Raw genomic sequence first — 16,228 nt, 5'->3', positions numbered from 1 at the left:
CCATGTGGCAATTACTTTTCTAGATACTGGAGTGTAGTTGAGAGCAAAAGTGACAAATACTCCTTACTTGATATTCCATATATTTCACTGGAGCTAATAATATTTTACCAAAAACTGCATTTGCAAATACAAAAATGTATTTATGGATGCACATAATCTGCACATAAGAATGGGATGTTATACTTTAGTTAAATCCGTGTGTTTCTTTTTATCAGAGAGAGACTAAAATACTTGAGTATTTTAGTAAAATACTTGACTAGGATGGAATTGCAACTTGTTACACTTCAGCTTTGTGTTTTATGTCAGAATGTTAGCCTGTGTTTCATCTAGGCAGATCTCTCTCTTGCTTCTGAACGTTTAACTTTGTAATTTGCAGTGATTTATTGAGTGGTTATAATAATCCTTACTTTAACATCATGAATTAAATTTGTGATATAAACAAAAAGGGAGATAATATTCTGTTCTCATGACCAATATAGAAATTGCTCTTTGCTAAAAAATAAAGCTGCTTCTTATTAAAGACAGATTCACTTTTAATGAGATACAATTCATATTCCATAAAAATCACTATGTTAAAGTACATAATTTAGTGGTTTTTAGTATATTTGCAAAGTTGTGCAACAATCACCATTTTCTAATTCTGGAACATTTTAATCACTCCCCAAAGAACCACATATCTATTAGCAGTTCTTTTCCATTCTTTCCTCCTCCTAGGCACTGGCATACACAAATTACCTTTTTTCTCTATGGTTTTGCCTGTTTTAGCCATTTCATGTAAGTAGAATCCTACAGTATGTGGTTTTCTGTGACTGACTTCTTAGCACGTTTTCAAGGTAGTGTAGCATGAATCAGTACTTTATTCCTTGTTGTGCAAAAATAATTTTCCATTATATGGCTATACGACATTTTGTATATCCATTTAGCAACTCATGGACATTTGTGTCATTCCCACTTTTTGGCTATTATGATTACTGTTTTGGAAATTTAGCCACAAATTTTTGAGTGAACATATGATTTTAGTTCTCTTTGTACATACGCAGGAATAAAATTGTTAGGTCATATTGTGATGGTATATTTGCTTCCTGAGGAAATGCCAAAGCGTTTTTGAATGTATTTGCACCATTTTATGTTCCAACCAGCGGTATATGACGTCTTGAATCCTCCACATCTTTGTATGCACCTGTTAATTTTGTTAGCTATCCTATTTGGTGTGAAGTGATATAAAGCTTATTATTTTTATGAGGAATTAAAATAATTTTAAAATCTTGGTTTTTAGGTGCTGTACTCCTTTGTAGTGTACAAGGACTAGCAGTTAATATTGACCCAGTCTTATATACCTGGCTCATTTATCAGCCTCAGAAACGAACCAGTAGACATATGCAGCAGGTGAGAAATTTTTGTAATTTATTCTCTTAATGAATAAATCGTTTTCTGTTTTCTCAGTCATTTGTTAAAGGTCTATATTGTCTGTATTGATTTTTTTTTAATTCCTCTGTCTTCCACTCTTCCCCTTTCAAGCAGTTTTACTCCTTCACTTCTAGACTGGAAACTCCAGCTCAAAGTGTAGTTTCATTGATTACTGAGGTGGATTTCTATGCAATTGCTTATAAAGCAGATACGTTAGAGAATAGTTCAGGTAGTCCTGCTTTAGTGGCCTGTTTTCTCTCATAGTGCCTAGATGTTTGTTCTGAGTGTCTGATACATAAGAATTGCATACTAATAGCTTTAATTTTCATTATCACTGTATTTCTTCTACATCTTTAGGTTTATTCAACAAGGATTCATTGGGTGCCCAACCCTTGGATTGGGATGGTTGGTGCAAAAGAGTTGGACATGCACTTGTTTAAAAGAGTATAAATTACAAAGTATAAAACAGCTAATTGTATTTTCTGAAATGCTTAAATATATTTTCTTTGTCATGATTCTTAAATGTAATTCTGACAGTTTATTCCCATTTTAAAGATGAAGAAATTGATGCTAATTGAGATTTATTTCCCTATTGTCACACATAGTAAATGGCAGAACTAAATATTTTTTCAGGCCAAATTTATGCTATATTGCATTTTCCTATTAGACTTAATTGTAATTTTGTAATATTCTAATTGGAATAGCTTTGCATCTTTTTTTTTTAAATATGGAACACTTCATGAATTTGCCTGTTATCCTTGTGCAAGGGCCATTCTACTCTCTGTATTGTTCCAGTTTTAGTATATGTGCTGCTAAAGTGAGCACTGTACCTTTTTTCCAAACTTAAAACCAGTTGATAGAAAAATACACAATTTTATAAATACACAATACAACAAAAAAAATTACCTGAATAGTACAATCCATGGCTCAAGGAGCATCTTTTTTTTTTTTTTAGTGTTTATTTATTTTTGAGAGAGAGAGAGCGAGAGTGCAGGAGAGGGGCAGAGAGAGAAGGGAAAAGAGAGAGAATCCCAAGCAGGGTCTGTGCTGTCAGCATAGAGCTGGATGCAGGGATCAAACCCACTAGCTGTGAGAGTAACCAGAGGTTGGGTGGGGGGCGATTAACTTGATAAAAAAGTGACCTTTAGTGGTTTTATCATAGAGCCAAGTATAAGAGACTGTTAAGAATTGGCACCCAGTTCATAAAAGATTTTTTTTTTTTTTGTAATGCGAAGTGTTTGAGACTTTATCCTGAAGGGTAAAGAGAAACTATAGGAAACTGATATAAAGAAATTTGAGAAATATCTGGGTGGCTCAGTCAGTTAAGCGTCTGACTCTTGATTTCATCTTAGGTCATGATATCACAGTTCATGAAATTGAACTCCACATAAAGCTCTGTGCTGACAACACGGAGCCTACTTGGGATTCTCTCTCCCCCTCTCTCTGCCCCTCCCCAGCTCATTCTCTCTCTGCCTTTCTCTCTCTGAAAAATAAAGAAACATTAGAAAAAAAGAGTTTTGAATTTTAGAAAGTTTACTCTAACAGAATGTTGAATTAAACTAAAGAAGAAATACAGAGGTAATAAAAATTACTACACAATTCTTAGTATTAGACACTCAGAACAAACATCTAGGCACTATGAGGGAAAATAGGCAAGTAAAATAGAACTATCTAAGCTAGCCTCTAATGTATCTGCTTTAACCAGCAATTGCATAGAAATTCACCTCAATAGTCAATGAAACTAATGTCAGGGAGAATGTGAGAAATATTTTTATTGTAAATTTTTTTTGCGATACAGTTGACATATTAGTTTTGAGGTGATGATTGTTGATGATAGTTACTGGTAATGATTTGATATTTGTATATACTGTGAAATTATCACCATAAGTTTGGCTAACATCCATCACAACACACAGTTGCAAATGTTTTTCCTTGTTATAAGAACTTTCAAGATTACTCTTTTAGCAACTTTTAAATACACAATATGGTACTATTAACTATAGTCACATTGTTGTACATTACATCTCATGACCTATTTCTTTCATAAGTGGAAGTTTGTACCTTTTGATCCCTGTCACTCATTCATCCCCACTGCCCCATGAGTTTTTTGTTGTTGTTTGTTTGTTTGTTTGTTTGTTTTAGATACCACATAAGTGAAATCATATGGTATTTTTCTTTCTCTTAATTATTTCACTTAGCCTGATTGCCTTATTAGGTCCATCCATGTTGTCACAAATGACAAGACGTCCTTCTTTTTTATGACTGAATAACATCCCATTGTAAATTCTTCATTGGTTACTTTATAAGTGATGGTAATTAGGTCCAGTTCACTAGAGCTATACCTGAAGGTCAGATAATGTTCTAGCAACTGAGGTAAATTAAAAATTCATTTGATTGATACCAAGCACCTTTATTTATTTTTAATTTTTTTCAATGTTTATTTTTGAGAGAGAGAGAGAGAGAGAGAGAGAGAGAGAGAGACAGAGCATGAACGGGGAAGGGGCAGAGCTAGATGGAGACATAGAATATGAAGCAGGCTCTAGGCTCCAGAGCTGTCAGCACAGAGCCTGATGCAGGGCTTCAGCTCACAAACTGTGAGATTGTGACCAGAACTGAAGTCGGATGCTAAACTGACTGAGCCACCCAGGCACTCCAGATACCAAGCACCTTAAGATTTTCATATAATTTTATTTTGATTATACTGTTTCATAACAGTTTGAAATTAAATGTAAATATATATTTAAAAATATGTTTTTGAAAGTTCAAAAATAATAGTTTTATTTAAAAGAAAAACTAAATACCCATAATCCTATTCATTCAGAGTTATGAAGAATATTGGTATAAATACGTTCATAGCTAAATCTTTATGTTTTTCTTTAAGTATTCACTTAGAATATATTTTGGGGAAGTAATTAGTGTTTAAAGCCATGTATATCAGCATATTTTGAAACCTTTGTTATATTGCCACATAGCTTCCAGAATTACAGTTTACATTTTCGCTAGTACTTCATAGTATTAATACTTTACTACAATTCATCATATTCTTAGCTACTATTTTAGTCTTACATTTTTTTTAACATAGAATATTGAAAAAATAGTGTAATTGATCCCTATGACCTTATCAGCTAGGTTTAATAATTACCAACTCATGGCTACTCATCTTCACTTTTAAAACTCTGTTGGGTGAAAAAATGCCAATATTTAGTAGTGAGGAAAATAGAGAAAATGGATAAACTCACATAGTAATGTTATGAGTGAAAATTGATGAATTGGCAGTATCTAGTAAATTGAAAATAAACATAGCCTGTAACCCCCAAATTGCACTTTTGGATAAAACTGTGGTCTTAACAAAAGATCCTAAGGACCCTGAAGAGTTGTGTATAAGCCTTTTCTTGCAGTATTCATTGCAGTAGTACAAGACTGGAGACAACCTGAATGACCGGCTCTAAGGAAGTGAATAAATAAAACACAACATATTCACACAATACGATAATTTATTAGTAGAAATTATACAATAGGTCTTAATATGGATGTCTCAAAATTGTATTTAATGCAAAAACCAAATTTCAAAGGAAATATGCAATATGAAAGCATTAACGTACATTTCTCCAAAACTACCCAAATAAATAAATAAACAAGTAAATAAGTAAGTAAATGGTGTATACATATGAGTGTGTGTGAATAGGGATAGGTGTAAAACATTTCAAGGTTTATATGAGGATCATAATAGTGGTTGATTCTGGGAGGAATGGGTAGTTGGTTCACAATTGGAGGGTATTTTAGCTTTACCTGCAATATTTTGCTCGTCTCTAAAAAACAAGGAAATATGATAAAAATTTTAACAGACAGTAATTATTGGATATAATGGAATGTGTATGTTATCTTATTCTTTATAATTTCCTGGGTGTTTTTTTTACATTTATTAAATTAATAGGGAGAATTTTACAGGAAAAACAACAGAAGATTTTAGGTATTTTCAGATCATGGAATATTGATGCTGCAAGGGTAGGATAAATCTGGGGCTGGGATACAACTAATATTTGAGGAAATATCCAGTACCAAAAGGTAGAAAAATATTAGTAGAACAATGGGAGTTTGCTAAAAATAGTTTATTTTGATATTTTGAAATATTAAAATACTGGATACTCTGCATCCAGTATCTCTTCTTGCCTGACATATAGTACGTACATTAGCAATCATTCAGGAAATATTTATGGAGGGTCTTTTGGATATCATTGTAGATATTTGGAATACAGTTGCATAGAGGACATATCAGAGTCTTGCTGTCTTGTTAGGAAGGGTTTTTCTTAGGGCTTTCAATGTCTCTTTGCCTATGTGAAAATGACCCAGTTTGAGTCACCCAAAAGAATGATTTTTTTGTTTGTTGTTGGATATTACCAATATTATGGCTTTCATGAATCTCATCTTTCAGCTATTTTAGCTTGAATTAAATATCACCCTATGCTTAACATAATTTTTCTCTAATATATTAATTTGAATCTGAACATGGGTGTAATTTTTTGGAATACTTAGTCATATTCCAGGTTTATAAATGATGGCCAAGATATTCAAGGGATTATGGAATCAGTAAATACTACCACCTAAAAGGAACTCCCATATTTTATAGTTGAGTAATTTTAAATGCATCAAGACTTAAGGGTATGTTGAACTTTTCTCATCTTGGTCTTAAGATACTATTTCCTAATTAGGTTTGTACAAATATTATCAGTTTTACTAAATAATATGAAAGCAGCTACTGTACATTGTAATGTTTCCCACAATATATTTATCTTTCCATTTTCTCATTTTCACCTTTCTTGTCCTTTTACTTAGCTTAAGTAGCAACTTTTAAAATAATTTGCCTTTTCCCTATATTTCATAACTTGATTGATTGTAATATATAGATAATGTACTTGTGTTCTGATTGGAATATTTACTCACATTCAAAGTAATACTAAATAAGTAATATAGGTTGGGTGAGACATAAAGTTGGATCTTTTAAAAGTATGATTGTTGTGCTGTTGAGAGTAACACTAGACTGCACTGCAGCTTGACCAGCTCCTCCAGATTTACCGTCTGATGCAGCTGTATTACAGTTATCATCTGTTGTTTCCCAAGCTGCAATTTCCTTCTCAATTTGTGGCTAAAACCCAACATTGGATGATTGTTTTCCACCCAGTTCAACATTGATCTTTGATCCTGCAGCAAACTTAAAAAATACCTTTTTTTTCTTTTTTGCCAAAAATCTGACAAGATTGTGTTGGGCGTCATCAGCAGTAACATCAGACTTTATTTCACTGAATAAAGATGAAACAGCTGCTTTATTGTCCAATTCAGCACTCATGCATTCAATATAGGATCATAATGTTTTCCAGCTTTCTCTAGCTACAGATACTTTTCTGTGTTTTCTAAATATGCTGTGGGTATCACTTTGTCAGATAAAACGTAGAAATTTTCAGCAATTCTTTATTAAGTTGAACTGTAACATATAATTAATCACTTTATAGATATCCTAAAAATATTTGATGAGGGTAACTTTTTTCCCCTACTAATTGTAATTCTCAAAGTTAGTTATAGTTTTGATTTGCCTTTGACATATTATCTTTATGCTTTTTACCAAAATTTATTTTAACTTCCATTTATTTCCAAGCTATCTTATTTTTTCACATAGAATTGTAATTTTACGTTGAAATTGTTAAGTGTCCCTGTGTGATTTTGTGTGTATAAGAGAGACAGATAAGAAGAGAGAGGGAGGAACTGAGGGAGGGACACATTGATTGATTTAAAATAGCAAAGCTTCAACACCATTTATGAAGGACTTTCCTCAGTGTTACCATGTTTAACCTTCACTGCTTCAGAAATAGTAAATAATTTCAGTGTGTTTTTTTGCCTCTCTCCAGCAGCCTGTGGTAGCTGTTCCTCTTGTTGTGCCAATTAGCAGAAGGAAAGAGGATGAGGTGTCAGTTGGAAGTGCACCCCTGGCAAAGCAACAGTCATATCAGGCCTCTGAATATGCCAGCAGCCCTATAAAAACAAAAACAATAACAGGTATGTGTCACAAATTCTAAAAGGTCTGTGATTTTACCCTATCTCTGAGCTAATAAGATATCAAGTTATCTGGGCCACAATTTCATGAATTCTGGACATGAGATTCCTAGAATGGAGACAAAAGACTATTATCTTACAGTATTAGCAGTAACTAGAGTATTACCTTTTTCTTGTGTCACTGTCCTAAGCCTAATTACCACAGGGTGGCACCAAGAAGTTCAGATGATACCTATATTCAATGGATTATGTTACGGAAGAGGAACCCTCAATTTAGGGAACCTGCATCTTTTATAATGGGTAGAAAGCATGTCTGCCTTTTTCTCTAGAGGGAGACACTATTTGTATCTTGCAAGGGTGTAAGCAAACTTGCCCTTTGCTCAAAAGGACTGTATCTCTGCCTTTTGAGGCTGAATGCTATGCAAATATCCTTGAAAGGACAATTGGGAACAAAGGCATTCACTGCTTCCACTTTCAAGACATTCAAAAACACTAGAGACCAATAGAGAATTGTCTCCTGATAGTATGTTCTTTCTTAAAGTGAATTCTTGCAAAACACAATATATCTCAATTTTCTACCTCTCCCTTCTCTCATTTTCTCAGCTAGATCATCTATGCAAATACAGGACATAAATATTCTTCCATAAGACAATTGTAAATTTCCATTTGTGTAACAAAACACTTTATCATTGCATTTATAATTTAAATTAAATTACATGACACAGACTATATATGAACTATGATCATAGATTGTTTATGTATCTTCCTTCTTGAATGCCCACCATTTTTGCTTCTCTGGAAACCTTGGTGATAGTGCTGTCTTGAGAATGGTGTGTGGTCACCATTTTCTTTGCTTCGAATTAAGTTTCAAAAGTTTCTGTTCTATTTTTAATTAGAGTACACTGTTCCTGTTTGAGTTTTAATTTAAAAAATGTTTTATGAGGGGTCCCTGGGTGGCTCGGTTGATTATTTTTGATTTCAGCTGAGATCATGATCTCATGATTCGTGAGATCGAGCACTGTGTTTGGCTCTTTGATGGTAGCATGGAGCCTATGGGATTCTTTCTTTCCCTCTCTCTCTGCCCGTCCTCCACTTGTGCATGTGCGCTCTCTTGAAAAAAGTTCTAGGATCCTTTGTATCCACTTCTAAATGAAGTTACCACTGTTTCACTCATTATTTATATTGCATCATAAACATAATGAATTTGGTAAATGAATTCATAGCCTTTTACACATCTTCTTTTTACTTTTACTATCTTAACCTTTAAATTGTATAGTTCAGTTAGTGTTAAGTATATTCACATCATTATGAAATGCACATTTTAATTTTTCAACTAGATTTTACAGTGGAGAAATGTGAAAGCTAACTTATTATGCCTGAATTCTTGTTAAAATGAGTTTTTATTTTTGTAGTTTCAGCCTAGGTTAGTGTTGGTCTTAAGTTCATTCCCAACGCTTATGTAGTATTTTTGGCACATGAAGGCCAACAAAGCTTGGTGATCCTGCACTGGGCTTGATTTCACGTTGTGATTATTCAACAGGAAGCAGACATCTTCCCCCTCCAGTCTCAATTAACCAGTATTAAATAGTTGGCTACAGGGAGAACATATGTTTGATGGTTGGAAATGTGTTGACAGCAGAACAATACTATTTCAGTGCTATAGGCACATAGGGCAGGCCAAGCCAGGATAAACGTATGTCTCACATGAAGACAATATATTATCACAAAAATCTAAATAATATTCTAGGGAATCTATTTTGAAAACTAGGAACCCCCTAAAAGGTATGACATGTGTTTACCCTATGTTTTGGAAATGTTATGAAAATTAATTTGGAACTGTTGATGACAGTGTCTGTAAGGGAAACGAAAAATTGAAAAAGCAGGATGCTCCATAAGTGATAGCTTTTTAAAAAATACTAGCTATTTTTATCTTACATGTTTATATATTACTTCTCCAGTTCAAAGTACTATAAGTGCACTGTTAAAATAATAGAAGGTCTTTTAATTTGACTTCTTGAATACCACCAAGATAATAATACATTAAGACATCTGTTAATTAATGATGTAAATTTTAGTAGATCATGCCACAATTTGTAAGTATGGACCTTTAGCTTTTGACCATGATGGTATAACAGGGACTAGATTTATATTTCTGCTATAAATAAGAAACTTTTCTAAATACGTGGGAGAAAAAAAAGGTTTCTAGACATTAGAGAATATGCAGTACAGGACTGTGATTCATCATAAAAGAGAAAAAAAACAGTCAAGCCCTAGAATTGCCCTGGCTTTCTTGCTAACAGCATGCTCCAGACCATAGAGCAGGGTGCAATATATTAAGCTGAGCTCAGCTGTCTTGCTGCATTGAAGTTTAGGGAGGTAGAGTGACTGAAGCATTAGGAGGTGGAGATGACTGCAAATCATGGAATACAATTCTAGAGAGAGAGAAAGTAGTGTTCTCATTGAATATTTGCTAAATAAATAGTAAGACATGCATGCATGGGATGAGACTCTACACAGTTGGGTAAAAGATGACCAAGGAACTGTGGTCTGAATGATTCCCAGAGCTCAACACAGGGCTAGAAGGCATTCAGGTCCTACTGTCCATAAAATGCAATCCCACTGATTATTCAGGACATTCAATAGGGATTCCAGAAAAGCCATGCCTCCATAGTGTTCATAGTGGACATAAAGTATCAAAAATGTAAAGGCTACCCTCGACTCACTTTAAACAGTTTAAAAAAGGCTCTGAAGCAACAAAAAGAGTGAATAAGTGCTGGCAAAATGAAGCCCAACACTATTATGAGGAATATAAGAAGATCTAGACATGTAACATGTTAAAATCACAGTATAACATATTCAATCAAAAGCCAAAGGAGATGCAAAGAAGTAGGAAACTTTGACCAGAAAAAGAAGCCAATATAAATAAAGAGATGGCATAGATGATGGAATTAGTAGGTATATTAAATACTTGTACATTCAAACAGGTATTGTAACTATGTTAAAGTATTTAAGGAGAGTTGAGTACATTTTGTAGGGAAATGGAAGATATAATAAAGAATCAAGCCCAGCTCTAGAGTTGAAAAATATATGTGAATGGAGAAACTGGGTAGAATTAGCAATAGAGTATACATTACTGAAAAATAAATCAACCTTGAAGACATAGCAATAGAAACTTGCCAAAATGAAGCCAAATGAAGAGCATAAATGGAAAAAAAAAAAGTGTTCAGAACTTTAGTTGATGGGGGATGATAATTTGGATACAGTAGGTCTCACTGAAAGTTTGACCACATACTTGAAGCAGATAAAGGTAAAGGAGGGAGCCATGCATGTATCTTTAGAAAAAATCATACAGGATTGTATATGTATCTTGGAATAAATTATCCAACCTAACCCCTTCACTTTATAATTATAGAGACTGAATAATAAAGAGGTCAGGCAACTTATCCAAGGTTAAAAATGGTTTAGTGAGATTTTTTCCAGATTATGTATTTAATTCCCACCCCCCCCCCCCACCTCTCCTCTGGTAACTGTCAGTTTTCTATAGTTAAGAGTCTATTTCTTGGGGGTTTTTTTTTTGCTCATTTATTTTGTTTTCTAGATTTCACATATGAGTGAAATCATATGGTATATGTCTTTCTCTGACTGATTTATTTTGCCTAGCATTACACTATACCTCCATCCATGTCATTGCAAATGGCAAGATTTCATTCTTTTTGATGGCTGAGTAATATTCCTCTGTGTGTGTGTGTGTGTGTGTGTGTGTGTGTGTGTGTGTGTGTGTGTGTGTGTATACACACATATATACACATACCTCATCTTTATTCATCAGTGGATGGAATAGGTGATGGGGATTAAGGAGAGGACTTGCTGTGATGAGCACCTGGTGTTTCATGGAAGTACTGAATCACTATATTATCATCTGAAACAAATATTACACTCTATGTTAACTGGAATTTAAATAAAAACTTAAAAAAAGAAATCTCTCAATATGAATATTTATATTGCTTCTTGATTTATAAAGGAAGAATAATAGGTTAAACTATTTAATCCTTTTTGAAAACTCTTTCTCAGTTTGATCACTGTTTTACTCTGTACTTCACATTCCAGTTGGGAAATTTTTTTCCAGTGCTGTGTGAGGTGCTTTGATGAAGCTATTTAGCAGATTATGGAAAATAACACTTGAAAAGTATGTAGCACCCTGGTGACTTTCAGTAGCTAGCATATTTTTTCAGTGTATTAATGAACCTGTAGGAAATTCACTCTCTCTCTCTCTCTCTCTCTCTCTCTCTCACACACACACACACACACACACACACACACACACACAAAGTTCCAGATTATCATAGTCATTCTGTGAATATTAGTTGCCTTCTTTCATTTCTTAGAGGCAAAAGAAGCCCTAAAAATCAGGTCTGTGCAAATTTAGTCATCTACTATTTTACCTCTAATACGCAATATATAACTGGCTAACTTCAGGGCATTCTTTTTGTCAAGAGATTACTCTAAATTTTCAGCCCAGTCCCATAGGATGAAAATAGTGAAGAATTTTACATCAGAGCTACCAATAAGGATATGATGGGAAACATCTATACCTCTGTGATGAGCATGGAAGATTCTGCCACTCTTTAATTGGGTGTTAATTCAGTGTTAAGTTCCTGGATGACACTCAGAAGTGAAGTGCTACTGCTGACATATTTTTTCTTTCTTAGTACATATTTTTAAGTATATCTCACAACTATTGATGTGTTTCAGAAATAAAAAATTTATGATGTTTCAGATGTTTACATTTTTTGTCAGGAATATGGAAATTTAATCTTATTCAGTTCTCAAAGAGAATTAAATATGAAAATCGTGAAATTTTAAAAACACTTTGTGTATATTACAAATCGAGAAAAACTGCAGAATTTTTTTAAGAATGTTTGACAAGGAACTTAGGTTATCAGGTAAAATATCCCTAATTACATTTTTTCTGACCTCATTTCAAAATACAGTATGTTTATTTAATTGCTTTTTTAAGTTTATTTATTTATTTTGAGAGAGAGAGAACAGGGGAGGGGCAGAGAGAGAGAGAGGGAGAGAGAGAGAATCCCAAGCAGGCTCCACGGTGTCGACGGCACAGAGCCTGACACAGGGCTCGAACCCACGAACTATGAGATCATGACCTGAGCTGAAACCAAGAGCTGGATGCTTAACTGACTGAACCACCCAGGTGCCCCTGAAAATATAGTATTTTTAAACTAAGCAAGAGTTAAACAATGTAGTTATAATAATTAAGGTTAAGTTACTTTTGGCTGAAAATATCAGAAAACTCTCAGTAACAGTAGTTTAAACAAGACTGAGTTTTGTCTGTCATGTGAAACCTTAACGGTAGACACTGCAAGGTGTTAAGGCTCTCCAGGGTCAGGCACTTTTTTATTCTGTTACGGGTGGCCTCTGTTACCAGACTTGACTAACTGTCCACAATGGATGCTTCAACAGTGTATCGTATCTGCATTTTAGTGAGCAGAAATGAGAAACAATAAGTTGCCTTACCTCTTTGAAAAGTATACAGATGTTCTACACTTCAATTTTGCTACTATACTCTTGGCCAGAAACTACTCGTGTGATCATATCTAGAACTGTATAGGGTCTCAGGAGTGTAGTCTGTACTTTTAAAGGCCCATATGCATGACCAAAACACTGGGCTCTAACTAAGAAAAAAAGAGAATAGATACTGCAGGTTATTTAGCAGCCTCTGCCACAGAACTTAAAATGGAATACCATAAGCTGGAGCTTTGGGAGAAAGTAGAAAATATTTTCTTTTAAATGAGACTATCAGAAGAAGTGTCAGTGAAAGTGTTGTCATGCCTGAGATGTTGCTTAGATTTTTCACAGTGAGTGATAGAGGCTTATGAGTCATTGACATATGGATCATACCAATCAAAACCACAGAGTGTATCATCTCCCGGGGAAAGCATACACAGAAAAATGAGAAAAAAAGCCCCAAATTAAATTCTGACCAACTATTTCTTTAAAGATTAAGGAGAATGAGCCAATGGAGAGATTGAGAAGCATTATTCTGAGAAGTAGGCAGTAAAGGTGTATGCATATGCATGTATACCTGTGTACATATATGACATATATGACATAACTGAACAGCACTTCAAGATGAGGGTGGGCAACTGCCTGGTACGCAGTAGACTCGTCAAGAACAAAGAGGCAGAAAAATTTCGCTTGGCCTGAGGAGCTTCACTTATTTGGAAATGGATGGGATTTGAAACAGCCACAGTGTACCCCACTCTGTCAAGAAATTTTAGTATACAGACACTAGTTATGTCTTGGGTTGTGGTCTCCTGGTTCGTGGGTTTGGGCCCCACATCCAGCTCACAGCTGTCAGCAAAGTCACCTTTGCATCCTTGATCCCCCCTCTCTCTGCCCCTCCCCTGCTTGTGCTTACTCTTTCTCTGTCTCTCAAAAAATATATAAAATTTTTTTTAAAAATTTTTAAAAAAAGAGTTAAAAAAATTTTTTTTTAATCATTTTGTCCACAGGCAATGTAACTTGTAGGATGGCTTTAAGTGGTGAGATTTCCAAGTTTTGCTAGTAAGAATTGCTCCTGAAGGCACTGATGTATTTTGGATTCTAATTTTAAGAATCGTGCATTGTAAGGAGCGCCTGGGTGGCGCAGTCGGTTAAGCGTCCGACTTCAGCCAGGTCACGATCTCGCTGTCCATGAGTTCGAGCCCCGCGTCAGGCTCTGGGCTGATGGCTCAGAGCCTGGAGCCTGTTTCCGATTCTGTGTCTCCCTCTCTCTCTGCCCCTCCCCCGTTCATGCTCTGTCTCTCTCTGTCCCAAAAATAAATAAACGTTGGAAAAAAAAAAAAAAAAGAATTGTGCATTGTAAATAAATACAATATAGTTATTCATCTAAAAGTGTTTAAGTCATCCTTAATTTGATTAAACTTGAATGTTCAGTAGGTATGTTCCTAGTTATAGAGTGAAGTTAGTATTAATGTATGCAAAATAAATTTTTTGTGGACTTATGTATATGAGAAGTTGCTCACTTTAATCATGTAGTTTAGCATAAAATTCCATTCCTTTGTGATTAATTAGGTATTTAATTTCATTGGAAAATATTAAAGCATTGGAAAACATTGCATAATATACAATTGATTTTATTCTCTCAGGGATAAAATGTGGTTTAAAGTATATTTTCCCCTTTTGGAATAGAATAAGGTTTAGAATAAAATGAAGTATATCTAATGAAGTACATCAAAAAAAAAAAAATTGGAAAAACCATCCAGAAAGTAATCAGAGAACTTAAGGAAAATATACATTTACTAAATTGCCTTTTTCCATTTGTATTTTGAAGAACCATTATTTTTTATTTCTAAATTTAGAATTTATGAGGTAAAGCATTAATGGTCTGTAGAACTTGACATAAAATTGAGTATTTGAATTATATGTTTATTTCTAAGCTTATCTTTCTAAAGAAGTTCAACAGATGCCATATTATAATGTTATATCAGCCATAATAGTCTAGATGGTTGTAGCTATGGAGTATTTTTAACATTTTGTTTTTTTAATGTTTCATAACATATCTATGCATCATTTGATGATATTCTTTTATAGACATATCTGGTAATTACACTACTCACTTAGTACTACAACATACCTGAATTTCTTGCATTGCTAGTTTTGATATGAGGACTCCTCAAGTAAATCATCAGTTCATAAAAAAATGTAATTTATACTTTTTTAGTGTGTCTCTTGGTGTGTGTGGCAGAATGTTTTATAGTTAGTGTTTGTTCATTAATTCCAAAAATGTGTTGAGTTTTTTAAGCATACTAGGCTAATTGATTTTTTAAAAAAATATATTACAATTTATGTAGCATGCACATAATTCTTTCCCTCTTGGAACTTTGATTCTTGAAAAGTATATGTAATTATTATTCATATTTGTACCTTCTTGGCTTATTTTTAATTTCTCTAGGTCTTGTATAGCAGACGACTTATTTAGGTATGATTTCTTTTAATATGTCCAATTTTACTCTCAGTTTTTACTTTGAAAGTAGAATATAAACTGTACTAAATTTTCTCAATGGAGATGACTTTAGAAGGTAAAGTATTTTAATGCTGAGAAATTATTTTTAATTTCTACATTCTATTGGAATTATTTTATTTAGAGTACAAAGGAGAAAAAAAAACCCAGAAAAGCACTGTTTTTGGTTTCCATGAACACATCTGAAGCAGGCTCATATTTTGTTAAAAGCATTACTAAACAGTAAGTGATTAAATTAAAACAAGTACAGAGAACACAGCCTGGTTGCAAATAGTTCATCTTTACTAGCCTTCACCATTTTTTCTTAGTGCATTCCTATTTGGCAAAAATCTTTGGGCAAGCATCTGGAGTGTACCATTTATTGATATATACATTAAATATGTGTATCACTATACTAGTATACTATAAAACACAAAAGATAATTTCATTAACATTTAAATGTTTTTATTCTGATAGTTTTAATATATCAATAATATATCAATATATCAGTAATATTTCAGTGGGACTAATATTGTGCTTCACTTCTTAAAATAAAATTTAATACTGTGTTGTAAAAACTTAAGGTTTAGTTCTTAATTCAGCTTATTTTAATAGTTGATTTTAGTGGCTGACATCATTGAAAAGCCACCTCACTGAGATACATTATATCCTAGAGGGAAAAGACCATCATTAGTGCACTGAGGACACTTATTTTTTCAGTCCTACCCATTTTGTCAAAGGCCTTTGTTGAAATAA

General features: G+C 33.7%; 1 protein-coding gene and 1 non-coding gene across 13 annotated transcripts in view; one reads left to right on the top strand and one right to left on the bottom strand.

Annotated features, from left to right (window-relative positions):
- Positions 1-16,228, top strand: part of VPS13B (vacuolar protein sorting 13 homolog B) — an 811,203-nt gene that overhangs the window by 348,024 nt on the left and 446,951 nt on the right. For 10 of the 12 annotated variants that reach the window (XR_006706367.1, XM_045454091.1, XM_045454087.1 and 7 more), the window contains 2 exons: positions 1,277-1,386; positions 7,308-7,455. Coding sequence is in view for 11 of the 12 variants with exons in the window: in XM_045454091.1 (XP_045310047.1) it covers positions 1,277-1,386; positions 7,308-7,455 (258 nt within the window). In the remaining variant the exon portion in view is untranslated. The remainder of the gene's footprint in view (positions 1-1,276; positions 1,387-7,307; positions 7,456-16,228) is intronic. The other 2 variants (XM_045454090.1, XM_045454093.1) reach the window with 1 other exon arrangement.
- LOC123587047 lies at positions 2,129-2,232 on the bottom strand. Its single transcript, XR_006707117.1, has one exon. It is a non-coding gene; the product is annotated as a U6 spliceosomal RNA (small nuclear RNA).

This window comes from Leopardus geoffroyi, chromosome C3, assembly GCF_018350155.1.
Source record: "Leopardus geoffroyi isolate Oge1 chromosome C3, O.geoffroyi_Oge1_pat1.0, whole genome shotgun sequence".
Classification (NCBI taxonomy): domain Eukaryota; kingdom Metazoa; phylum Chordata; class Mammalia; order Carnivora; family Felidae; genus Leopardus; species Leopardus geoffroyi.
Note: the sequence above shows the minus strand (reverse complement) of the source record. Positions and strands in the feature narration are given on the sequence as shown.